At 42.5% G+C, this 27,874-nt stretch overlaps 1 protein-coding gene across 1 annotated transcript in view; it reads right to left on the bottom strand.

Moving 5' to 3' along the window:
- Positions 1–608: 608 nt before the first annotated feature.
- The window catches only part of abcc12 (ATP-binding cassette, sub-family C (CFTR/MRP), member 12), a 124,469-nt gene continuing 97,203 nt past the window's right edge, over positions 609–27,874 (bottom strand). Inside the window, exons 22-30 of the mRNA XM_078544329.1 lie at positions 21,380–21,517; positions 21,071–21,257; positions 17,980–18,069; positions 17,700–17,889; positions 13,780–13,939; positions 12,617–12,695; positions 2,313–2,426; positions 1,421–1,585; positions 609–827 (exon numbers count right to left, since the gene is read on the bottom strand). Of these exons, the coding sequence (XP_078400455.1) occupies positions 738–827; positions 1,421–1,585; positions 2,313–2,426; positions 12,617–12,695; positions 13,780–13,939; positions 17,700–17,889; positions 17,980–18,069; positions 21,071–21,257; positions 21,380–21,517 (1,213 nt within the window). The 3' untranslated portion in view covers positions 609–737. The remainder of the gene's footprint in view (positions 828–1,420; positions 1,586–2,312; positions 2,427–12,616; positions 12,696–13,779; positions 13,940–17,699; positions 17,890–17,979; positions 18,070–21,070; positions 21,258–21,379; positions 21,518–27,874) is intronic.

Genomic DNA, 27,874 nt, shown 5'->3' with positions numbered 1-27,874 from the left:
GGCCCACAGCTGCAATGTTACTTGCCTGTTGTCTCCATTGATGTTACCTCAATTGCTAACTGTTTCTGCTTTTGTTACAGGTGCAAATCAAAACCTCTGTATTCAATCTACATCAGCATATTGATACCACCTTTTTTAACTGATACCTTCGGAAATGTGCTAATGCATAAACATTCTCCCAGCAATCTTTATTCTGGCAACTTGTCTGGATTCCCATCTTTGAAAAATTGCATCAGTCAGACCGTTCATACCAAGGACTTGCAAACTATGCCTGTCTCTGCTTTTCCCTGAAATATTGACCAAGCAGTAATGTAAATTCTTTCCAGCATGCAGAAGAGAGCTAGCAATAATTGATTTCAGCGTGTTAACCAATCTGTGTGCATAACTGTTGTAATAAGGAATTTCAATCAATAAAATAATACAGATCAGAATACATTTTTTACAGTCACTCTCTAATATTTTATTTCCTGAAGTAAATGACCACAAAACCCACTGATGTATAACTTCAGTATCATCACGATAATAAAACTTGGAGCCAATTTATTTTCACCTCTCAATAGCTGAAACATGAGATTATATAAGTAATTGCTTATTACATTGATTTATTAAAAAAAATGCATTCAGCTTCATAAGCACATTTATATTTAAGAACATGTGAGTCAATCTTTCTCTGATCTAATCAAAGTATCTTTCTGTAGAAATTCTGAATGCAGATATGGACTTTCTTTGCATATATATTACTTCATTTTGTTGGTAGCAGCCAGCATAGATGCAAAAATTGAATTCTGATTTTGTACCAGCACAGCTGGCTTGTCAAATTCCACAACCTGTAAAAGAATAACCGAATATTGTAATTATCTTATCAGCACTCTAACGAATGTAGACTAATGAAAAACAGTAGGCTGTATATTCATGCTGGCAATAATGAATAATGATGTTACAACCAGAGTTGTGAATTTTAGCATTGTAGTAAAGATGAGCTTTGCCTATCTAATGGGGGAGGGAAAACACAACTACCATCATATCACATTGCTATTCCTAGTCATACGGTTATAGGCTAGTCTTATACCCACTAATATTTTAAAATTTTTAGATAAATAACTCCATCAGTATGTTCTAACAGCAATTCCATTTATATTGTGCCCTCTGCTACCTAAAGTATAATTATTTAGATTTGCTGTTTTTAGGTAGATATAGGATGGGACTATTTTAAACTTTACAAATGACCAACTCATGGATTTTTTTTCTAATTCAATGACAACAGACTATAAAAATGGTCACTGTCTAATGGTCAAGTGATTAAACACGGTGATACGGCTGTAGAAGCAGGGTTGTCTATTGATACTGTTAGCAGAGACATACTAATAGTGTCTAAAAACGTCTAGGGCATTTGCAGAATATTCTACAGGGCATTCCTTACCTTTCCATTATCCATAACTAGAATTTTGTCACATTCCAGAACTGTGTTTATTCGATGTGCAATCGTCAGCATTGTGCAGTCTTTAAACACTTCTCTGATGGTTTGCTGAACCAATGAATCTGTTTCTGAATCAATGGATGCTGTAGCTTCATCTAAAACAATAATCTAATGGGGAAACATTACACTAAATTAATCATATAGAATTTCTTCAGTAGGAAGAAAGAATTTTCATTTGTATAACACTTTTTCAAGTGCTCAGGAATTAACAGAGAATGAATTAGTTTGAAGTAGAAACACTGTTGTAATATAGGCAAACACTGCAGTAAGCTATCCAGGCTGGACATGGTGAGGAACAAAAATTAAACACCACAATGTTTACAGAAAATTGGAATTAGTATGGTAACTGATCACATTTTACTTGTTCTACAAGTATACCCATAAGTCTACAGTTTTTTTTAACCAGTTACAAGAGCTTGGTTCCTATTCTTGAAAACGCCCAATTTGTTTAATTTCATTTTCACAAACTAATGTATCTACATAACAACTGTGACCCTACTTCAATAAGTACTTCATTTGACATGAAGAAGCAGTTTTGGGATTTGTAATAAGGCTTTCAATATGTGAAATGTTCTCTTTTTCAGTCATCTTTTTGCTTTTACAGGGTTAAAACCATCCACACTGCTTGTGTTGGTGCTTTAATTTACTCATTGTTCTAGCAGGTAACAATAACCTCAAATCAATGCAATAACTTCAGAAAAAAAACTTCTAGATTAATGTAACTGACCTGTTTTCAGCAACAGTTAGCTTTAAGATATTTTGCATAACATCTGTTTAGTCCTTTAATGCTTTTCATCATTTTGTTAAAGCCTAACTTCAAGCTTCTTTTGCTTACCTTTGAATTTCTCAGAAGCACTCTTGCCATGCAAAGCAACTGACGCTCTCCAACAGAAAAGTTTTCCCCGTTTTCAATCACCTCTGACTCCAGTTTCTTTGGAAGTTTTGAAATCTTCAAAATAGAATCAATTTTTCACAATGAACAGGTGACAGTAGCTTTCTTGTTCTGACAATTGTCCTGTTTCTCCCATAAAAGTTTGAAAATGGTCTTTAACCAATCTGTACATGAGAATGTAACCGATGCCTTTGCTGATGTTGGTTATCAGAATTGTGGAGATCTAAAGAGTAGAATAAGTGTTTTATAATCTTAGGGCTGAATTTTCACAGCCCATTGGGATTGAGCTGGGAGGCAGGAGGGCTGGCAATATGCCAGAGGAAAGCGTCGGGAAGAGAGCCTGATGTGTTCCCGCTGCCATGGCATATTGCCAACCGGAAGAACTTGGCACCTTGCTGCCCATCAAGTATTAAGCCAATTAAGCTTAAACAAAGGCCACCTCTCCCCTCCCATGACCACTCTGCCAATGTCAGGAGGGCTCGCCGCTACGTGGGACGACTATCAAGTAAACTCTGGCGGCCTGCCAATGGGTGCTGCGGGTGGGGTAGGGCCCTCCTTCATGGATATTCCACGGCCCAAGGTGGGCTCACCTGGTGGCAGTGGTCACCCCCCCAAAGCAACTGTATTGCTGTGCGCTGCCCTGGTGGGGCCTCTTAATTGGCTGCCACCAGCAAAATGTTGCCCCGGGTCCTGCCACCTGCAGCCAGGGGAGCAGGTTCACCACCCACTTTCAGCCACGGCAGCAGGACTTCAAAACCCCTTATAAAATTCAGCCCTTAGTGCTTTATATTTCATAATTGCTATTTATAGAATAGGGCCAAACTAATATATAGTTTAACAGTAATGCAGCTTGCATGCTGTTAATACTTTGTTGGATTGGTAATCTTGCTGTATAGTGATCATTGGATAATGACACTTTCTGGAATTGTATTGACCAAAGTTAATTGTTCTTTGTTTGAGTGCTGAAGGAAGAGTTGGTACATCTAGTAGTCACGTTCTCCTGCAGTTTATTCTAAAATAAATGCATTCCTTAGATGATGGTATTATTCTTTTAAAGCTCATTCTTTCTGAAGGGCAAGCTTTTGTTTTAGTACAAAGATAATGAATTTAAGGCATAATAAATTTGAGTATTCCATCCCAAAGTGAATTTAAAGCACAATCCTGTGCAAGTTGCTCTGATTGTGACTAGATCATAAAATAACACCTGGTGTACAGTTTGAACTGAAGTACATAGTGGAGTAACTATTGGATAAGACCCAAAAATGAGCTTTGGAATTGTGAAATTCATGCTGCCTGCTCATTGCAGCATGGAACTAACATTAAGTGCACTGTTGAATGATTGGACTCCTGAGTAGGCAGTATTAAATCCTGAGAGTCTCACATGAATTCAAACTAGCATGGGCTACTTAAAGCAAGCTACTTAAAGCTTTTAAAGGGGAGTTGCATGTTGGCTCGAGGAGGTGATGGAATTCATAGCACAAGTGGCTTTGCCTTGGCAAAGACACAGAAATGGCACAACATGGCGGACTTCAAGCTTCTCCAGTGCAGAGCTGGAGGCTTTGGTGCAGGAGATCAACAAAAGGAGTGGGGTCCTCTGTCCACAGAGGTCCAAAAGGCCCTCCAGACAAACTCCAGAAGGCAAGGGAGCAGAGAGCCATACAGATCACTGCCAGCAATATAGCCCTGAAGGCTTGGATGTTCAATTACCTCACGAGATATCAATGTCAGTCAATGCATCTTCAACATTCCAGCAGCTGTGTCACTGTTCAAGACACCGCACCTTCATCTCTCATTCACCAATTTCCACTAGTCACAAATCATAGCTAACATTCATGGCTTCTGCTCATCCTCACAGGCTTAGCATTGCTGCCCGTTTGATTGGCACCCCATCCATCACGTTAAATATTAATTCCCTCCACCACAAACGCACAGTGGCAGCAGTGTGTACCATATACAAGATGCACTGGAGCAACTCACCAAGGCTCCTTCGACAGCATGTTCCAAATCTATGACCTCTGCCATCTAGAAGGACAAGGGCAGCAGATGCATGGGAACACCATCACCTGCAAGTTCCTCTCCAAGCCACACACCAGCCTGACTTGGAACTATACTGCCTATACTATATTTGGAACTTCAATGTCACTGAGTCAAAATCTGGAACTCCCTTCCTAACAGCACTGCAGGTGTACTGAAACCACATGGACTGCAGTGGTTCAAGTAGGCAGCTCATCACCAACGGGGTAGGGGGGAGGGTGGAATTTCAATTCAATCAATAAAAATCTGGAATAAAAGTCTAATGATGAACATGAAACCATTGTCAATTGTTGTAAAAACCCCTCTAGTTCACTTATGTCCTTTAGCAGAAGGGAAATCTGCTGTCTGACCTGGCCTACATGTGACTCTAGATCCACAGTAATGTGGTTGACTCATAAATGGCCTAGCCCACTTAATGCTAGTTCCATGCTGCAACGAGCAGGGAGCATGAATTTTACAATTCCAAAGCTCATTTTTGGGTCTTATCCAATATTTACTCCATTATGTACTTCAGTTCAAACAGTATCATTTGTATCAAACCACCAGAAAGTCAATAAGGAATGAAAGCAGATGGACCACCCGGCATTGACCTAAGCACCGGAAACGGTCTATCGGCCTTGCAAAGTCCTCCTTACTAACACTGTGGGTCTTGTACCAAAATTGAGGGAGCTGTCTCACAGACTAGTCAAGCAACAGCCTGACATAGTCATATTTATGTAATCATGCCTTACAGATAATGTCCCAGACACCACCATCAATGTCTCACCAGCAGGGCTGACTCAACAGAGGTGGCGGCGCATTGGTATACAGCTGAGAAGTAGTTGCAACATCAACTCTAGACTCCATGAAGTCTCAAGGCATCAGGTCAAACATGGGCAAGGAAGCTTCCTGCTGATTTCCTGATGTACTGCCCGCCCCCCCTCCCCCTCAGCTGATTAATCAGTGCTCCTCCATGTTGAACACCACTTGGAGGAAGCACTGAGGGTGGCAAGGGCACAGAATGTACTCTGGGTGAGGGACTTCAAAGTCCATCACCTAGAGTGGCTCGGTAGCACCACTACTGACCGAGCTGGCTGAATCCTAAAGGACATAACTACTAGGCTGGGTCTGTGGCAGGTGGTGAGAGAACCAACAAGAGGGAAAAACATACTTGACCTCATCCTCACAAACCTGCCTGCCAGGGATGTATCTGTCCATTGTAGTATCGGTAGGAGTGACCACCGCACCTTCTGGAGACAAAGTCCCATTTTCACATTGAGGCTACCACTGTGCTAAATGGGATAGACTTTGAACAGGTCTAGCAACTCAAGACTTGGCAACCATGAGACGCTGTAGGCCATCAGCAGCAGCAGAATTGTACTCAACCACAATCTGTAACCCCATGGCCTGGCATATCCCCCACTCTACCATTACCACCAAGCCAGGGAATCAACACTGTTTCAATGCAGAGTGCAGGAGGATATGCAAGGAGCAGCACCAGGTACACTTAAAAATGAGCTGTTAACCTAGTGAAGCTAAAATACAGGACAAATTGCATGCCAAACAGCATTAGCAGCAAGTGATAGACAGAGCTAAGCGATTCCACAACCAATGGATCAGATCTAAGCTCTGCAGTCCTGCCACACCCAGTCGTGAATGGTGGTGGACAATTAAACAACTCACTGGAGGAGGTGGCTCCATAACTATCCCCATCCTCAGTGATGGGAGAGCCCAGCACACCAGTGTAAAAGATAAGGCTGAAGCATTTGCTGCAATCTTCAACCGGAAATGCAAAGTGGATGATCCATCTCGGCCTCACAGATGCCTGTCTTTAGCCAATTCGATTCACTCAATGTGATATCAAGAAATGGCTAAAGGCTCTGGATACTGCAAAGGCTATTGGCCCTGACAGTAATCTGACAATAGTACTGAAGACTTGTGCTCCAGAGCTTGCCACACCCCTAGCCAAGGTATTCCAGTACAGCTACAATACTGGCATCTACCCGGCAATGTGGAAAATTGCCTTTACAGAAGAAGCAGGACAAATCCAACTTGGCCAATTTCCGCACCATCAGTGTACTCTTGATCATCAGTAAGGTAATGGAAGGGGTCATGTTCAGTGCTATCAAGTGGCACTTGCTTAGCAATAACCTGCTCACTGATGCCCAATTTGGGATCCGCCAGGGTCACTCAGCTCCTGACCTCATTCAGCCTCGGTTCAAACATGGACAAAAGAGCTGAACTCCAGAGGTGAGGTAAGAGACATCAAGACAGTATTTGACTGAGTGTGGCATCAGGGTGCCCTAGCAAAACTGGAGTCAATGGGAATCAGGAAGAAAAATCTCCGCTGGTTGGAGTTACACCTGGCTCGAAGGAAGATGGTTGTGGTTGTTGGAAGTCAGTTATCTCAGCTCCAGGACATCACTGCAGGAGTTCCTCAGGCAAGTATCCTAGGCCCAATCATCTTCAGCTGCTTCATCAATGACCTTCCTTTTATCATAAGGTCAGAAGGTGGGAATGTTCGCTGATGATTGCACAATGTTCAGCACTATTCGCGACTCCTTAGATACTGAAGCAGTCCATATCCAAATGCAGCAAGACCAGGACAATATCCAGGCTTGGGCTGACAAGTGGCAAGTAACAATCACGCTACACAAATGCCAGGCAATGACCATCTCCAACAAGAGAGAATCTAACCATTACTTATTGATATTCAATGGTACTACCATCATTGAATCCCCCACTATCAACATGCTGGGTGTAACCATTGGCCAGAAACTGAACTGGACTAGCCATATAAATGTGGCTACAAGAGCAGGTCAGAGGCTAGGAATCCTGCGACGAGTAACCCACCCCCTGACTCCCTAAAGCCTGTCCACCATCTACAAGGCACAAGCTGGAGTGTGATGGAATGCTCCCCACTTGCCTGGATGAGTGCAGCTCCCACAACACTCAAGAAGCTTGACTTGCCCAGGACAAAGCAGCCCGCTTGACTGGCACCCCATCCACAAACATTCACTCCCTCCACCACTGAGGCACAGTAGCAGCAGTGTCTACCATCCACAAGATGCACTGTAGGAATTCACCAAGGCTCCTCAGACAGCTCCTTCCAAACCCACAACCACTATCATGCAGAAGGGTAAGAGCAGCAGACACATGGGAACACCACCACCTGGAAGTTGCCCTCCAAGCCACTCAACATCCTGACTTGGAAATATATTACCGTTCCTTCACTGTCACAGGTCAAAATCCTGGAACTCCCTCCCTAACAGCACTGTCGGTGTACCTACACTGCATGGACTGCAGTGGTTCAAGAAGGCGGTTCAAGAATAAAAGGCCTCACAGCCTTATCTTCCCACTTGCACCATCTGGAACAGGTTGTGCAATACTCACTGACACACTTTACTCTCTCTTGCAGAAAAGCCAAAGGCAGCAGCAGCTAACTGACCAGGGTAGGCACAGCTGTCTGTCCTCAACTTGATGGAGGAGATGGTGCTGGCCATCACTGGGGTGGCCATGACTGAAGCTGTGGCCAGAGGTAGGGCTAAAAGGATCAAAGATGATGGTATGCTCTTTCTAAACCTCCTTTTCACACCCCATTTCCCTCTCAGCACACAATCTCTTCTGATTTCCAAGCTGCAGGTGGTCTATGCTTGCACCGCTGGTGGTCCCTCCTCCCCTTTCCATGACCCTATTATTGTGCCTTTCTCCTTTCAGTGGTCAGGCTGTGGAGCAGGCCAGTGAAGTGGAAGAGGAAGATGGGACTGATGACAATGAAGCATCATCACTTGTCGACACACTTGTGGCCATCAGCTCAGATGCTAAAACTGTGAGGGTAGCTTGGAGGTGAAATGGTGAGTCACTGAACATGAGTGATCTGCAGCCAGGAAAAACAGGTATCAGCTCCCAGAGAGTGAGATTGCACACACGTTCTGCTGCAGGACACTCAGATGAGGACTTTGATGGAATGGAGTACAGGAAAAGGCTGATCGGTGTGCACACAACAATGCTTGGTGCATTGACATGACTGCCAGAAAGTCACTGTCATGGAGCATAGAGGAGCCTGGCACCAACTTGGCACACGGCTTTGTGTAGAACTTGGAGTGGTGGTGGCCAACTGCATGAGATCACTTGTGGAACCAACCATGATGCAGCGTCTGATGGCCGATGTCTCAGCTTCCATTGCAGCATGAACAAAAGCCAGAAAATGCCTGGCTGCCCCAGTGGGAGCTCTGACTGAAGTCACACAAGCTCAGCTTGTTGTCATGCAAGCTCAGACTGCTGCCATCATGGTTTTGGATTCCAGTACTCAAAGGGACTTTCTCACAGTAGTTCAGTAACCTATCCTCCAAGAGCAGCTGTCCCAGGGGAGAGGCAGTAGCGTTGTGGAAAACAAACCTGTTGTCCTCTCTTGGGATGACAGCATTCATCCTCCCACCACTGCCACCCTGCCAGTGCCCTTGCTGTTACCTGTCAGCCAGCCAGCCCAGACTGCTACTGTCCAATGCTGAGGTGGTTCAGTCCAAATTTGGACCTTCTAGCCCCAGAGTCTCCCCCACTGAAAGTCAGCAGCCTTCCACCAGTCATGCTGCCGGCACTGGGACAGCATTGCATAGCAGCGTTAAAGCAGGGAAAGTCACACGGAAGACAGGCACCAAGAGAATGCATGAGGATGATTAATTGATTTTTATATGGAGCATTGGATGTTTTGTTTGATAAAATTGGTTTGGAATGTTTGTTTTGGGGTGGTTTTTATTTCAGCATTGCGGTCAAGAGATGTTTGATGGTCAGTATCAGAGTGAAAGTGTGTGACTGTTACTGAATGGAGAATTGGGATTGCATTCACTGATACCACAGTCAGATAAGCTGTCTCCCCCCTTCTTCCTCCTCCTGCTCCTCAGCTGTTCACTATATCCCTGGTATGTCAATAGCTGTGTCCACATGATGGCAAGAATGTGCAGGATGGAACAAACTATGACATATCATGACATACACACAGGAGAGCACTGCAGGTCTCCCCCAGAGCGGCCCAGAAAGTGGAAGCATTGCATACACTCTCATTAGATGTGCACTGCCCACATTTGTTGGGCTGCACACTGATGTCAGAAGCCAAGTGGCCAGAAGATAACTCTTGTCTCCCAGTTGCCACAATCTGGTTTGATGTGGTGGATAAAATACTGATGGTAAAGTAGGCTGGAACAGAATGAAGGCAGCATGACCGATATTCGGATACCAGGCATTCACCTACATGACGTCTCGAGCATGGCCGCACACTAGCTGGACACTGGGGGAGCGGAACCCTTTGCAGTGGCGACATATCTCTGCATTTAGGTGTGGTGTCTGCAAAATAACATTTGCGCAATCAAAGGCAGGGTGCACAATGGGGAAGTCCACTAATCTTTTAAGATGGAGATGAGGAGACATTTTTTCTCTCTGAGTGTTGTTCGTATGTGGAATTCTCTTCTCCAGAAAGCAATGGAGACTGCATCATTAAATTTATTCAAAGCAGAGTTGGACAGATTTTGATAGACAAGGGAGTCAAGGGTTATGGGGGGAAGACGAGAAAGTGGAGACCACAACAAGATCAGCCATGATCTTAGGGAATGGTGGAGCAGGCTCGAAGGTCTGAATGTCCTACTCCTGCTCCTAAGTCCTATGTTCCTATGTTCCTGGTGAAGCTGTATGCACACTCTGCCTGCTTCTCTGGAAAGAGAAAATTAAATGTATTCCCCTCTCCTGGCATACAGAGCGCCAGTGGCCTTGCTTATACCGCAGCGGACGACAAACTGTGAGATGTTGGAGTCTCCACCCGCTCCAGCCAGTCGGCCTGTAAGGATACTGATGCAAAGAAGTTTACGGCAGCAGTCACCTTTACAGTTTCTGGCAGCATCATCCTCACCCTACCGTGAAGCTGCAGGTCTGTTATGTAACAGATGACAGAACTCAATAATCGCCTCCTTTGTAAAATTGAGACATCACACACACTGTCCCCCACTAAGGTTGAGATAGGAGAATTGCACCCTGAAACCCTTGGTGGATGTGACCTCCTGCTGAAAACTGTCTTCTACCTCCTCCTTCTCCCTCTTCAAGTATCATGTTCCCCTCTGTGTTGCTGCTGCTGAATCTCCTTCTCATGCTGCAGGCCAGGGAGGATAGGAACGACAGCACCCATGACCAGGGACAAGTGGCCGGAGCAGAGTCCTTGAAGTGAGAACCAAAGCTTTTACCACTTGCCACACCACTACCAGGAGGCTTTACCAACTTTGAGAAAGATTAGAAAACTCAAAGCACTTCTACAAATTTAGGCAAGAGCTTGTAGAAGTCAATCAACAACTAACCCTGAAATAATTTGATGACCTTTTTTGGATCCCTAATTGCCTTTGAGAAGGTGATGGTGAGCTGCCTTCTTGAACTGCTACAGTCCATCTGTCGCAGTGCTGTTAGGAAAGGAGTTCCAGGGTTTTGACCCAGCAACAGTTCCAAGTCAAGCTGGTTTGTGGCTGAAGGGTAACTTGCAGGTGGTGGTGTTCCCATGCACCTGCTTCCCTCGTAATTCAAGGTGGTACAGGTCACGGGTTTGGGAGGTGCTGTTGAAGGAGCCTTGGTGAGTTACTGCAGTGCATCTTGTAGATGGCACACATTGCTGCACTGTGTGTTGGTGGTGGAGGGAGCAAATATTGAAGGTCGTGGATGGGTTACCAGTCAACTGGGCTGCTTTGTCTTGGATGGTGTCAAGCTTCTTGAATGCTGTTGGAACCTCACTCATCCAGGCAAGTGAAGAGTATTCCATCACACACCTGACTTGTGCCTTGTAAAGAGTTGGACAGGCTTTGGGGAGTCAGGAGGTGAGTTATTTGCCACAGAATTCCTAGCCTCTGACTTGATCTTGTAGTCACAATATTTATATGGCTAGTCCAGTTCAATTTCTGGTCAAAAGTAGCCCCCAGTATGTTGATAGTGGGGCATTCAGTGATGGTAATGCCATTGAGTGTCAAGGGGCGATGGTTAGTTTCCCTCTTGTTGGAGATGGTCATTGCCTGACACTTGCATGGCACGAATGTTGCTTGGCACTTATCAGCTCAAGCCTGAATGTTGTCCAGGTATTGGACATGGCATTGTACATGGGCTGCTTCAGTAACTGAGGAGTTGCGAATATTGCTGAACATTGTGCAATCATCAGCAAACATCCCCACTTCTTACTTTACGATGGAGGGAAGGCCATTGATGAAGCAGCTGAGGATGGTTGGGCCTCAGATATTACCGTGAGGAATTTATGCAGCAATGTCCTGGGACTGAGATGAATGATCTCCAACAACCACAACCATCTTCCTTTATGCTGGGAATGACATCAACCAGCAGAGAGTTTTCCCCCTGATTCCCATTGACTTCGTTTTTCTTCGGCTCCTTGATGCCACACTCAGCCAAATGCTGCCTTGATGTCAAAGGCAGTCACTCTCACCTCCCCTCTGGAGTTCAGTTCTTTTGTCCATGTTTGAACCATGGTTATATTGAGGTCAGGAGCTGAATGGCCCTGGCAGAACAATCAGTGAGCAGATTATTGCTAAACAAGTGTCACTTGGTAGCACTGTTGATGACCTCTTCTATCACTGTGCAGATGAACCAGTGAATGTACTGGTGAGTGGGTCCTGTCCGCTGATGAGCACATGTTCAACTGTGCAAAGTTGAGAGCGGACATTAGCTGGAGCATTCAGGTCGAAAATGACACCACTAGAATCAAATCAGTAGTACACATCACCATCTGCCTCATTTGTATACTTCCGGCACATGTTCCTAACGCATGCTCTATAATCCTTAATGAAATGGTGCTTGGCGTGGCCCACAACAGAAGTGTGCATGTGCAATACAGATGCTATTTTAAACCAAAACAGACACAAGGGGGCTGAATTTTGTGGCCAGTGCACCTGCCTTGCTACTTAAAGTATGGCTGAACACATTATCTGGAACTCTTGCTGAAATAATCTATGAAATAACATCTACTGTGATTATGGAAACACTTTTTGTGCCAAGGAGATTCAGCAGCAGCAACACAGAGGGGAACAAGATACTTGAAGAGGGAGGAGGAGGTAGAGGACAGTTTTCAGCATTACAAAAACAATCTAATGTTAAAGTATAAAGCAACTCTAAACTCCACACAGGACCATAGGAGTATAATCACCTGATTTATTAATATTAATGAGTGTAATGTTTTTGTCTTTGAATTGTTTTAATCATACCATATCTTTCATATAGGTCCTTTCAAGAGCTTCCCAAATTGTATCCTCATTGTAATTCCCAAAAGGGTCTAAGTTGTACCTTTGGAAAAGTACAAAAATTAATTAATTGGAGATAAATTCAAGTCAACATTTATATAATAATATATTTAATATTTGTTTATATTTATTTATGACCATTGAATTGAAGTAAGGTGCTATTACTTTAAAGGAGGCAGATACTTGGTTATCAGGATGCTAAACACTGTTGAAATTTAAACAAAATACTGCAAGATTGAAAGTGTTACACAAAAACACTCATAAAAAACCATATGACAGGATATGGGCAATGCAAATGATATCTAATCCTGCCACTTCAAACAATGAGGTGCAATCTCCAGGAGACGCTATCAGACTTAAATACAAACCCTGGTATATAATACTTTTGAAATACCTGCAATTTTTCAAATTTATTCAGATTTCTCTGATGATAGTAAATACCAATTCATGGATTTGAATCTTGAAAATAATGTACGAAGATTATAACACTTCTAGTCGCATTACAAAAGGAGAAGGAAATAGGTGACACAGAAACCTGGATCTAATTGTTCAATGCTTCCACTGGGGTTATGTGGTGCTCACAGCTTTGATACTGAAGCATACCTCTGGGGAAAAAAAACCTGATGTCCTATAATGATGCCAGTGAGTCAGATCTAACTTCATGTGAATTGTCTACCAAAAAAAGTAACAAGTGTATCTGGCTTTATTATTAATAAGCATTTTTGTTGATTGAATTTGGCTACATGACCACTGTTTTCTTGGCTCATGGTAATTTTTGACTTTCCCTGTTACTTCTACTTTCTCGTTCTTAAGTTGTACTGTGTGCAGCACAATAGCAGGAATGTTGGTTTGTACCACATGTGAAGGTGCCAAATGTAGGTCAGAAATTTTCCGATAGAATGGGATGAGAACAAAAATCCTGCACTCCAACGACTTGAGCATTTCGGAGTGGCTGGTTCTGGGTGGTATGGATTGAAACCTGGAACAAGTCTCTTCACACCCAGGGGAAATGCAGTATATAGGAAAGGCTCCAAAAGAGGAACCATGGAGAAAATTGAAAATAAAACAATATTGTATCATGCCTTCAACATCTGCTAATAATTGTGGAATATATGAAGAGTTCTTACCTCACTGTACCAACAAACAGAACTGGGTCCTGTGGAATGATTGAAAGTTTACTTCGCAGATCTTCCAAAGCAATAGTGCAAATATCGACGTTGTCAATCAGGATGGTCCCTGTGACTGGTTCAACTAGTCTGAACAATGCAACACTCAGTGATGTCTTGCCTGCAACAGGAAACTGCCACTATTTTAAAAATTTGTTTGCATATTACCAAAGTGATCTATATGCTGCCCCTTAGAGACATCATCTGAAAACACAGCATCAGTTTCCACAGGTACCTTCATCCATGCCCCTGTTATCTATATACTTTTTCTTTGTACTTTGTACTTTTCTATGCCAGCACCTATCCAGCCTCCCATGTTCTATCCTCTGTAAACTTGAGATCATCCGAATCTTTGCTGCCTGTGTTCTAACTCGTATCAAGCTCCCACCAATCACCCACCACACTGTGCTTACTGACCTACATTGACTCCTAGTCAAGCAAAGTCTCGATTTTAAATCCCTTACTTTCAAAATCTTATGTGGCTTCATCCCTCTCTATCTCTGTAATCTTCTTCAGTCGACAACCCTCTCAGATATCTGAGCTCATCTCATTCTGGCCTCTTGAGCATCCCTGATTTTAATTGCTCCACCATTGGCAGCTGTGCCCTCAGCTGCCTAAGCCCTAAGATCTGGAATTCCTTCCCTAAGCCTCTCAAGTCTCCCTTCCTCCCTTTCCTCCTTCCTTGAAACCTCTCTCTTTTTGTCATTGGCCCTAATATCTCTTAAATGGCTCTGTGTCAAACTTTGTTCCATAACATTCCTGTGAAATGGCTCAGGATGTTTTACCACATTAAAGGTATATAAATACAAGTTTTATTGTTGTAAGCCAAGATTTCAGGAATATTATATTATGAAGAAAGGAAGAACTCACATTTATATAGCGTATTTCACAACATCCCAAAGGCTTTACAGCCAATTAAGTATTTTTGAAGTGTAGTTACTGTTATAATGTTGGAAATGCGGCAACCAGTATGCTCACAACAAGGTTTCACAAATAGCAATGTGATAATGGCCAGATGATCTGTTGATCTGTTTCCCTTTAGAGATGTTCTTTGAAGGATAAATATTGACCAGGGCACTGGGAGAACTTTCTCATGCCTCTCTGAAATAATATCATGGAATCTTTTACGTCCACCCGAGAAGGCAGATTATTTAGCATATTGTAAATTGTACCCTTTTGGAACTCAACAGCGATTACTTCATCTGAACCCTTATTCTAGAAATCTTCTTCAAACTCATACTTCTATTGGGGAGCTCACAGGGGATATGGGTGATAGAATTAGGGCAATCTATACTCCAAACTGGAAGCACAGTGCCATGAAATTATCCCTTCAAATTGTAAACACAGATATCCTGGATGTACAAAATCTGTAGATATGCAGATTGATGCTAAGGAAAGAAATACTTTGTTGTGCTTTCCCAATCAACCACAAATGCCTTGCTGCCTTGAATTGTTTGAGATTGCAGTTTTGCACTGGTAACTTCTTCCCCCCTGATCTCCTCTCCTCTGTGCCACCACCCCCCTATATTCCTATAAAGGCAGACTAACTAATTTAATAAGTGTAGAGCAAGGGAAAGTTTAGATCAAAATTGCAGAAACAAGAGCAACAAATAGCAAGTCATTGCTGGAGTCAGTATAATGTGTGAGGGTATATACTGTATTTTCTTGGAAACAGAATCACTCATATGTGTGAATATTTGTCATGGGCTTTTATTTATAACCACCCAGAAAACCTTCATTGTCCACTCTAATAAAGGTATTAATTGTACTGTAAAGGATGAATAGCTTTTCACTAAGATTAACAGAACGCTGATAGTATTGTTTGTGTGTAGAATAGAGTCTGGAACATGCTTACGGTGTTTAGCTTCTTGTCTGTCTTATTGTTTTAGGCCACCTCAACAAATAGACAATCCCTCATGCCTTCTCCTCCTTCCCAGAAACATGATAGGGTCCCCCTTGTCCTCACTTATCACCCCACCAGCCTCCGCATTCAAAGGATCATCCTCCGCCATTTCCGCCAACTCCAGCATGATGCCACCACCAAACACATCTTCCCTTCACCCCCACTGACGGCATTCCGTAGGGATCGTTCCCTCCGGGACACCCTGGTCCACTCCTCCATCACCCCCTACTCCTCAACCCCCACCTATGTCACCTCCCCATGCCCACGCAGAAGATGCAACACCTGCCCCTTCACTTCCTCTCTCCTCACCGTCCAAGGGCCCAAACACTCCTTTCAAGTGAAGCAGCATTTCACTTGCATTTCCCCTAACTTAGTCTACTGCATTCCTTGCTCCCAATGCGGTCTCCTCTACATTGGAGAGACCAAACGCAAACTGGGCGACCGCTTTGCAGAACACCTGCGGTCTGTCCGCAAGAAAGACCCAAACCTCCCTGTCGCTTGCCATTTTAACACTCCACCCTGTTCTCTTGCCCACATGTCTGTCCTTGGCTTGCTGCATTGTTCCAGTGAAGCCCAACGCAAACTGGAGGAACAGCACCTCATCTTCCGACTAGGCACTTTACAGCCTTCCGGGCTGAATATTGAATTCAACAACTTTAGATCTTAAACTCCCCCTCCCCCCATCCCCACCCCGTTTCTCCCCCCTCCCTTTTTTTTCAATAATTTATATAGATTCTTCTTTTCTCACCTATTTCCATTATTTTTAAATCTAAAACTAAAACTTTGTTAGTCTTTCCACCCCAACCCCACTAGAGCTGTACCTTGAATGTCCTGTCTTCCATTCTTAATTAGCACCTTTCTTAGACAATATCACCACCTTCAACACCTCTTTGATCCTTTTGTCTGTGACATCTTTTGATTATCTGCTCCTATCACTGCTTGCTTATCTCCGCAATCACCACACCCTCAACTTCTCTCTCCCCCCGCACCCCCCCCACCTTAAACCAGCTTATATTTCACCTTTCTCCTAACTATGCTTCAGTTCTGCCGAAGGGTCATGAAGACTTGAAACGTTAACTGATTTCTTCTCCGCCGATGCTGCCAGACCTGCTGAGTTTTTCCAGGTAATTCTGTTTTTGTTTTGGATTTCCAGCATCAGCAGTGGCTTTTAGCTTTTTGTTTTTAAATAGACAAAGTCATCATTTTAATTATTTATAAACTCTTGAAATCAATCAGAGGTATTTGTTTGCAAGTTTCAGGATTCAGATCAGTGATTGGTTCCGTTTTCTTTCTAAAAGATTGCTTTTGATTTGTAAGAATGTGAGTTTTGACAACCCAGAGGCATGGCTAAAGGCAACACTAGGAGCTGGATTTTCTGCTTATGAAATATTCAGGCAGGATCGACTAGGAAAAAAGGGATGGGTAGAAGTGTTACATTCCATTACAGCAGTAAAACATAGGAATAATGGAAGGGATGCTGTAAAACCTAAATCTCTTTAAATATGGCTAAAGAATAGGGACAAAAATGTTACTCTATTTGGAATATATTACAGAGTCCAGAACAGTGTAAAGGAAAAAGGGATACAGATATGAAGATAAATGAGAGAAAAAAACTGCAGACGTATCGGGGTAATGATAGGAAACTTTAACCCAAATCTAATTTTGGATAATTAGAGTAATGCCAGTGGCAAATAAGGGGTGGGGTTTCTACAACATGTCCAAAACTGTATTCTAGATCAGTATGTTTTTAGACAAACAAAGAATGAAGCAGTGCTCGGTCTCATTCCAGAAATTAAAATAGGTCATCTAAGCAACTCAGGATTTGATGAACAGCGACCATAATATAATCATACACTGGTGTTTCCCATGTAACTGCTTCTCTTGTTATAAACTCTGACTAAACAAGGCAACTATTTTGCTATATATATTTTTAATGTATTCTATTGCATAATCAAGAATAGTTTATTGCATCTCTTACCCGATCCAGTTCTTCCAACAATTCCAATTTTCTCCTGAGCTTCTATATTGAAACGCAATCCTTTTAGGACTATTGGAGTGTTTTCTCTGTATTTCATCTGATAATTCTTAAATGTGATTGCACCATGATTAGGCCATTCCTTGGAAACAGTTGCATTTTTATTGTGAAATGGGGCTTCTGGAACACACGTCTGATAGAAATATATAATTGTAAATAACAGTGAACAAAAGTACTTCAGTGAATTGGGATTCAGAATGTATGTGTGTATTTATGTGCTCACCAGTATATATTCCATTATTCGTTCTACAGAAGTGAATCTGGCTTCTGTTTCAATTCCCATTCTTACGCACATTTGGAATAGTCCTGTCAGCTATAAGCAATGAACATTTTGAATTCAGTACTGTATATACGTAAATGTCTTATAATAATGAGCAATAGCTAACGAGGAACAGTCGAGGAACAACATCCCATCTTTTGATTAAGCATACAGCCTTCGGGACTCAACATTGTGCTCAGCAATTTCAGACCATAATCTCTGCCTTATTTTTTTTTCCATCTTCTTTACAAGTTTCAGCTTTACTCCCACTGTCTCTTTGGCTCTTTACTTGTCCCACTGCCGCTCCTATTGGTCTTGCACCAACATTCCTTTTATCATCTAATCAATCCTCCCTTCTATCCTATCACAGGCCCTGCCTTTTGTTCTCTTTCCACTCCTCCCCCTCCTTTCACTCGTTCAAAACCTATTACGTTTTTCCAATGACCTGAAATGTTGGCCAGGATTTTCAATCGCTGATAGGGCCAAAAAGGGATGAGGATGTGATTTGAAAATTCCTGGAGGGCGGCACAGCATATCACCACCTCCAGAACGCGGCGCAATTTTTAAAGGGACAGTGGAAGGGGGGAGCCCCAATTACCTCCAATTAATACCCATTGAGGAGCTTGTTAACAGGCTGGAGAAGGTGAGAGGGGGATTTTACAAAGTAGAAATTGCCAAAGCCAAACAGTCTAGTTTGCATTAAAACACAGCTGTCAGGATCAAAATGAGCAGAAGTTAAAGTTTATTTTAAGGTGAAAAATTTCAGGAGCTTGGGGATCTTGTGCCAGATCATGCCCTTTACCTTCCACTTGGCCACTTTTGTGTCTGGTAAGCTGCTGGTCCTCCGAGGTGATGCCTGCCTCTTCTGTAAGGCAGTGGCAGACCCCAACATAGCAGCTGTCTGCCTTTGCTGTTCTCACTCTGCAGGCATTTTCGGCCTCCTGGTGACACTTGCTGCCACTAATTGAGCACCGAGCTCACCTTCGGCCCAATTAGTGCATTCACATTTCAAGACAACGTTATGAAATTGGAACCCGGAAATTATCCGCGTGCAGGGTTCTAGGCGCCGCTTTGAAAATCAAACCCATTAACTCTGTTTCTCTCCACAGATGTTGCCTGTCCTGCTGATTATTTCCAGCATTTTCTGTTTTTATTTCAGATTTTCAGCATCTGCAGTCTTTTGTTTTTGCTTTTGAATGAATTAAATACTTTGATATTCCTTGGGGACTCTCTCAGTTGTTTTGGGTTTCCACTGTTTCTGGGAGCTTCCTGTTTGCATTGGAAAGGATAGAAACTTTCCTTGTAAGCCAAATGATGGCCAGGGCCAGGTCCAGTAGCAGGAACTCCCTATGTCAAAGGACATGGGGATTGGGCAGGACAGGGGAATTGATCAGCCATGATCTTATTAAATGGTGAAGCAGGCTTGAGGGACTGTATGGTCTACTCCTGCTTCTATGTTTTTATGTTTTTATGTCATGACTTTTCCCTTTGGTAGTACAGAACTTGAGTATTGCTGAAAAAAGAGCCATTTTTTGTCACAGCTTTTTGTCTTGCACTCATCAGGACAATTCTCAAGAAAATACCAATGTCAGGGGAAACAACATATTCATACTGTATGGGAAGAGAATGCTGATTGGTTGGCAGGTGGCCTCTGATTGGTAGAGACATTGCCATGGAGAATGCACCAGTTGATGGTAACTGACAGTTCACTGCCAAGTGTTGTTTGAAATTTAAACCAGGCAGCTTGACTCTGATTGGTCAATACATTGTCCTGGGGAATTAATCAGCGAATGGCAGTCACTTATTTTGTTTAGGTGAAACAGGCACAATGTGTGTACATGTTCTTTCTGTCCATAAAGAACAGGGCCTTGTGTATTAATATATGTAGCTTCCATTACACATAAATGCACAACACTATGAGCCTAACTGACAATCTTAAATTGGTTGTCAGCGTAATTCTTAGCACACTGAGGATTATTTAGCAAACGTTGTACAATCACGGAATCACAACTAATGTTGGCCACTGTTTTTTGAGTTTTGCAAGCACAGGCTTGTTGGGTATGGTCTGTATCTTGCCAGTTGCGAACAGCGGAAGGGACATGTTGTTTTATATGATCCGGCAGTGTTTGGAATGTACGGCCTACAACACACTGGCACTGAAATTCATAAACCACATTACTCATTTACTTATCCCTAAAATGTAGGGAAATGGAGCAGCCAAATCCACTCTCTGGACCACGTTGAACCTTTGCGGGCAGCTTTTTTCAAGGTTAGTGGCTGGTGCCGTTTTTTCACCACTGACTGCAAAATGCAGTCCAATGTGATGTTATAATAATATCAATTCAATAAGTTAAAATATGGCATGTGAAAAATATATCTAATTCTGTTGATCAATCAAGTGAAACAATTTAACTCCATTGAAGACTCCCAGAGTCACAGAATTATCATATCTGAAAAGAATCTCATCAGTAAGTCTTCCTGTTCTTTTTATTTTGGGCATTCTTTCTCATTTGGCTGCAACATTTCAGTTGTACATTTAAAAAGTTTACTGGTCTAGTCTTCCTCCCCTTTTTACGAATGGGTTATGATTTCTCGACATTACTTCTCTCAGAACAATTTTGAACATGGACTGTTTGTAGTACAACAGGTTTTTTTAAAATATTATCATGTAATTGAGGTAGTATCTTTATTTTAAATCATTTCTTGTCGACTGAAATATCTTTTTCACTGAATAGAAAAATCTCAAATGCATTGAAGTTGATTTTGTTCAGAATTCTATTGAATCTGTGTTATCTCAGGAACAAGTGTACTCTAAAGTAAAAACAGAAAATGTTGGAAAAGCTCAGCAGGTCTGGCAGCAACTGTGGTGGCAGAAACAGAGTTAATGTTTTGGGTCCATATGACTTCTTCACAGCTGAAGAAGCATTTTCCAGTATTTTCTGTTTTCATTTCAGATTTCCAGCATCTGCAGTATTTAGCTTTTATACAAGTGCGCACTACTTCAAGAGATCAATTAGGGTAAACAAAAAGAGAAAAGTGCAATTAGTTTCCTCACCTGAATCGCATATGACAAAGCAAGACCCTTATTTGATGCAGGAACTGAGTCAGGACTCAGAATGACAAAGAGAGCCACAGTAAGAGTCAAGAGAGCTGTGAGTGTATCGATTCTCACAGCGAGCCATCGCATGGAACAGTTAAACAATAAAAAATGGCTAGAATTTATATCACTTAAGTCTTTAAATCTGTAAAAGGATATAGAACACCATTTTGACAACAATTTAAGATTGATAACAGTAGATGTAAAAAATTGATCATCTCCATTGTGGTAAGCATGAACTCAAGAGATATGAAAAGCTTCACTTACCGCTCAATAAAATCGTCTGTTTTATTATAGGCATGAATTGTGCTCATGCCTTGAATACTTGAGGTAATGTGGGAGAACCAGGGTGATCTGCTAACATTTTCTATTCTCTTCAGTTCTCTGATGCCTTTTTGAAAAAGTCTGCATAGAAAACAACATTTAGGATTTCTTTGGTATAGATTCTCTCCCTGACTTTAAATGACTTTCCCTCGGTACATTTTGCCCCACAGTAAACACCAAGAGGACAGACAGATCTGTTCTGTCAATGGAACCAGCTGCTAGACATTGATCGGAATAATTCTAGGAGTGGAAATTCGTGTACTTTCAGAGCCTGGCTTGAAAGATCACAGCAATGGGTGCTTAGAAATCTGAAGATCTCATCCTGGTGACTGTTGGGTCTCCAGTGAACTGGTACATTTTACTTCATAGCACACATTGGAACCATACTCATCCACAAGTCGCCAGGGGTTAAACACATTCTTGCTCCCCTTAAGCCATGTGTGGTGAATCAGCCAATAACCATGAAAAAAGATTGGAAAACCTTCCTCCTATGCGGAGACTTTTGATAAGATATGCATGCAGGTAATGACACACGTTTTGGCTGTCCAATCATATGTGTTGTTATTTGAAAGGGCACTTAAAGTATAGAACTCAAAAACTGACATGATCCCAAACTAACCTGGAGTTGCCCATTTGAACTTGCTCACAACAAATTTCCAAAAGTAAATGCCAAGTCTTGGCTTAGCACCTCATCAGCAGGAACTGTGGGCAGAGCTGCAGCCTAGCACAACATGGATCTCATGTAGTTTACTGGGTTCTCTCAGCTAAAGTTTGTAGTTGATACGAAACTTGGCCAAAGTAGTAGTGGCGAGGGTAGTTAAGGATGACAAAGGCAGGATGGTGAAACGGGCAGAAGCATAACAGACGAAGTTCAATGTGAAAAAGTAGGAAGTGATGAATTTTGGGAGTATTAATGTAGAAAGAGTATACTATAATTAACAAAATTCTGAAAAGTTAGATAATCAGAGAGACCTTTGTGCCCATATACACAAGCCTTAAATGTTGCAGGACAAGTTGATTAAGTGGTTATAAAAACATAGGGGTTACTTGGATTTATAAATAAAGGAATTGAATGTAAAAGCAAAGGGATCATGCTAGAAACTTATAAATTGCTGGTTAGCACTCAGTTTGTGGCCAATTCCAGGTACCACACTTCAGGAAAGATATTAAGGCCTTAAAAAGGTTACGAAGGAGATTTACTAGGATGTTACCATGGTTACCTGGTAAAGTTGGAAAAGTTGGGACTGTTCTCCTTGGAACAGAGAAGACTAGAGGGTAGCATAATAAAGGTTTTCAAGGTAATGAGAGGTTTTGATAGAGTAGGTAGAGAAAAAATATTTCATCTGGTGTGTAGGTCAATATCTAGAGATCATAGATTAAAATTGATTGGTTAAAGATAGAGAGGGAAGATGAGAAATGTGTTCACTCAGAGTTGTTAAGATATGAAATTCTCTACCTGAAAAGGTGATGGCAGCTGATTTCATAAATAATTTTAAAAGGGACTTTGACAGTGAGGATGAGGAACATGCAAGATTATGGACAAAAAACGGGGATGTCGGACTAAGCACAATTGCTCATTCAAAAAGCCAGCGTAGGTAAAATGGACTAAATGGCCTCATTCTGTACTGTCAATTTCTAAGTTTACTTCAAAATTATGTCAAAAAATCATATTTTAAGTTTTCTTGTATGCTTTAGAAGAAAGAGAAAACACTTCTCACTAAGATCTACAATTGGGTAGATAATTAAAGAACTCACCACTTGACTGTTTGTTGTAAATCATCATTCTATGAATTTCATTATAATATCCAGTAACATTTTTGTTAGTGATCATTAAAAACACTGTCCAAAAATGGAAAGTCCTACCTTACCAATTGCACTTAGAAGATTAGCAACACTTACAAGATTGCCTCATGTTGCGCAAGTCAGTCCGGTTTTTAGTGCATTGATTTATTTTAAATGCACTAATGACTTAAATAGCACCCACAGGAATTTGATGTAAATACATTAATCAGAGAACTAAAAATATCCCACAAGGGAATTTCTATGTCTTCACGTCTCCAAGTCCCAGTGTTAAAGATTAAGGCATTAACAGGACTGGGGATTGTTGGAAATATATAAATGGGAAACTGAGAGACCAAACAGAGATACAGCTTTATTAGCCCACTAATAAAATTCTAATACTGTTGATTCTGTTGTAACTTGTGTTTTTATTTTAATATCTGTCTCTTAATTTGGATTGTAATTTGAGCATATTTGACAGGAGGTTTCTCTGGCTGAAACACTTTCTATTAAATGAAGTTGTCTTAATTTTAGATTTAATTAGAAAGCATACCTCAAAAATAAGGCAGTTACTTCCTTGAAATCCTATACTGGGGATGCTGGCAATGATTAGGTGAGTTGATGTTTGATGAATCATTGAAGTAGGCCTTAAGGCCTGTTTCTTGCCTAATTACACCTTTTGCTGAGAATTACACCTTTTATGTGCAGAGTATCATTGAATCATTTTGTGAATTGTTGTTTTTGAGGTGTCAAAGCTTACTTAAATACCTGGTAGTGTCACTTTCTGGTTTTTAAGTTGGGAATGTGCTCATGTTATTGAGGGTTTATTTTAAATGTGTTCTGGAGAGGGGTAGTCCCACCATTTTGGTAACCAGTACTAGTTACATATACAGAAGGTGATTTTCCTACAGTAATCAATTTATTATCTTTTCATTGTATAAACTTCTGGGGAAGAATTTTCGGCTCAGCAATCGGAGTTGGGGCCAGCTCGTCGACATGTAAAATGACGTGTGGTGACATCAGGCATGCGTCCCAACATCACTGCGTGTCATTTAGATTGTCAGTTCGGCGGGCATGCAATCAACTAGGCTGCGTGCCCGCCGAACTGTCAAAGGCCTATTAAGGCAATTTAAAAAGTAATTAAAGTTGTTAAGAATGCTGCCCGTCCAACCTTATGGTTGCCGGGCAGGCGAAGAGCACAGGCAGCCTTCACATTTTTCATGAAACCTCACCCACGGGCGGGATGAGGTTTCATGAAGGGTTTATTAATTAAATAAAATTTTTGAAAAAAATTAATGGACTTGCCCCAGCTCATGTGACAGTTTCACATGAGGGGACATGTCCTTAATTTTTTTTTACCTTTCTTCAATGTTTCATAACTTAAGATAATCTCCCTGAGGACTCAGGAAATCCTACCACCCCACGCCCCCCCCCCCCACCCCCCGCGGCCCAGACAGCTCAGCAATCGGGTTCGCGCCTGCCCCCGCCCACCCCCGCACAACCCACCACCCCCCCCCCTCCGACGGGGGGAAATTTCTGCCCTTGTTTTAGATTTTGATGTACGTTTTACATTTTTAAACATTTTTGCAGTGGTATATTTACCAGGATTACATGTGCTGAGTCAGGAGACAGTGCTTCAATGGCTGCCTGGTCCTTCATGTTATATAGCACATCCTGAATGACTTGGGTTGTGTAATTGGGTGAGATGAATGCAGTGTTGCCCTGGGAGACAGCTCCATCATTTGTGCAAGGGAGTGGGACAGATGAAGCTGGATAGAAGGCCAGTGATAGGTGGAGGCAAAGGAGAGATTGCAAAAGATGTCATAAACAAAAGGTTGAAGGGGTGTTGATGATAGTGATACCTGCCAGACTTGCTGAGTTTTTCCAGCAATTTTTGTTTTTGTATCAGATTTCCAGCATCCGCAGTATTTTGCTTTTATCTTAGTGTTTAATTCACTGTCACTTCTCTTCCAGGAATGCCTACCTGGAAGAAATACTGCTCTTCTCTCCAACAGGATTTCTGCTTGTCTCTTTTGCCCTGTTCACCCTCATTGCTTTCCATTTCCTTCCCGGTGTTTGACAAGGCATTTACTAAAACTCGCTTTCACAGCTGTATTTCCCTCCTCAGTGACTGTCTATGTCTCAGACTTACTCCATGTGGATTCCAACTGAAGTTCCATCCCTCATGTTTTGAATCTACCCAGGATTACAGGTATCTCTGGAACATACAACGCTCCTCGTATTGCTGTTCTCGCTGCATCCTGAGATTCACTCTCAGTGCCATGCACCGCCACATGAACACACTCGACCTCTCCCTCCAGCAGCACCGACTCACCCTATCTCTAAGTTGTCCTTGCCCCAAGTTTCATTTTATTCTTCGGCTCATCTGACACCTTGACAAGAAATGTTGGCTCTTCCTTTCAGGTGCTAAGGAACTCAAGCTCCAACAACTCATTGATACCAACACCCATCCAGGACCCTCCACCCCTGCCCGTCCCTCTGACCCCATCCTGTCTTCCAATCCCAGCCCCGGCCGCCATACCCCCTGACCTTCCCCTCTTCGATGCTGAACGTTCATTACTCAGCAAAAGACTCAGTTTCACACCCTTATGCCCTCACCTCAATGAATTCCGGGCTCGGCACAATGCTGAACTCTTCTTCTGCTGCCTCCGTCTCTGTGCTCACTGACGTGTCTTCCTTCTTCCTTAACCAAGGTTTCCCACCCATGGTTGTTGACAGGACCCTCAACCGTGTCCAACCCATCTCCCGCACCTCTGCCCTCACACCTTCCTCTCCCTCCCAGAACCATGATAGGGTCCCCCTTGTCCCCATTTTTCACCCCACCAGCCTCCGTATTCAAAGGATCATCCTCCGCCATTTCCGCCAACTCCAGCATGATGCCACCACCAAACACATCTTCCTTTCACCCCCCCCACCCCCGGCCACGTTGGCATTCCGTAGGGACCATTACCTCCGGGACACCCTGGTCCACTCCTCCATCACCCTCTGCACCTCAACCCCCTCCCACGGCACCTTCCCATGCGATCGCAGAAGGTGCAACACCTGCCCCTTTACTTCCCCTCTCTTCACCGTCCAAGGGCCCAAACACTCCTTTCAAGTGAAGCAGCACTTCACTTGCGCTTCCCTCAGTTTGGTCTACTGCATTCACTGCTCCCAATGTGGTCTCCTCTACATTGGAGAGACCAAACTCAGACTGGGTGACCGCTTTGCAGAACGCCTTCCGTCTGTCCGCAAGCATGACCCAGACCTTCCTGTCGCTTGCCATTTCAACACGCCACCCTGCTCTCATGCCCACATGTCTGTCCTTAGCCTGCTGCAATGTTCCAGTGAAGCTCAACGCAAACTGGAGGAACAGCACCTCATCTTCCTATTAGGCACCTTACAGCCTTCCGGACTTAACGTTGAATTCAACAACTTCAGATCATGAACTCTCCCCTCCATCCTCACCCCTTTTTGATCCCATTTTTTCAAATATTTATTTTTAAATTTTTGTATATACATTTTTCCCCCACCTATTTCTATTAGTATTTTTAAAATTTATTTCCATTCACTGTTTTATCCCCACCTTTTAGCCTATTTTGATCCTTGGTCCCCCCACTCCACCCCCACTAGGGCCATCTGTCACTGGTTCATCCTGTTTTCTACTCTTAATGTCACCATTAGCACCTCCTTTAGCCAGTATCACCACCATCAACACCCCTTCGACCTTTTGTTTATGACATCTTTTGCAATCTCTCCTTTGCCCCCACCTATCACTGGCCTTCTATCCAGCTTCATCTGTCCCACCCCCTTAAACAGTATATATTTCACCACATTTTTACTTCTCTTTAGTTCTGAAGAAGAGTCATCCGGACTCGAAACGTTAACTCTTTCTCTCCACAGATGCTGTCAGGCCTGCTGAGTTTTTCCAGCAATTTTTGTTTTTGTTTCAAATTTCCAGCATCTGCAGTATTTTCCTTTTATTCATCATTTGTGCAACTGCTTCCATTCCCTTTCTGCTGGATGGTCCCTCAGGTCATCAAGGAATTTGTGTGGGAGAAGACTACTGAGCAGCAATGGGGTCACTGAAGAACTCCATTATGGCTCTGTCTATCTGAATCCCAATATACCGAATCTAGACAAAACTAAATGCTGTATATTGAAGCTCATGGGTCTCTATAGCCCAGATCAGAGCAATGATATAATGACCAGTTAATTTGTTTTTAGTAATACTGACCAAGACACCAAGCAAACTCCCATGTTTTTCATTGAATAGTGTCATGGATTTTGTTATGTCCACCTGGGAGGGCAGATTGGTCTTAGTTTAATGTTTCACCTAAAAGAGCGCACTGATGAAAATGCAGCACCTCCTCAATACCACGTTAAAATGTCAACCTAGTTTACACGCTCAAGTCTTTGGAATCCGTTTGACTCAGATGTGTGCGTGTTACTACTGCGCCAAGGCTAATGCTTGGTTATATAATCATCGTAATGAACTGACATAACAAAAATCACAAGGAAGTTTCCCTGATAAAAATGTATGCAATTAAATTCAGTTTCTCTAACACTTCCAAAGGATCAAATAATTAACATATTAATAGAGGTGCTCTAACACTTTCAGCAGAAGGTGACTAATTGTGAAGCATGTATTGTGACATA

This window comes from Cetorhinus maximus, chromosome 6 (assembly GCF_964194155.1).
Source record: "Cetorhinus maximus chromosome 6, sCetMax3.hap1.1, whole genome shotgun sequence".
NCBI lineage: Eukaryota > Metazoa > Chordata > Chondrichthyes > Lamniformes > Cetorhinidae > Cetorhinus > Cetorhinus maximus.
Note: the sequence above shows the minus strand (reverse complement) of the source record. Positions and strands in the feature narration are given on the sequence as shown.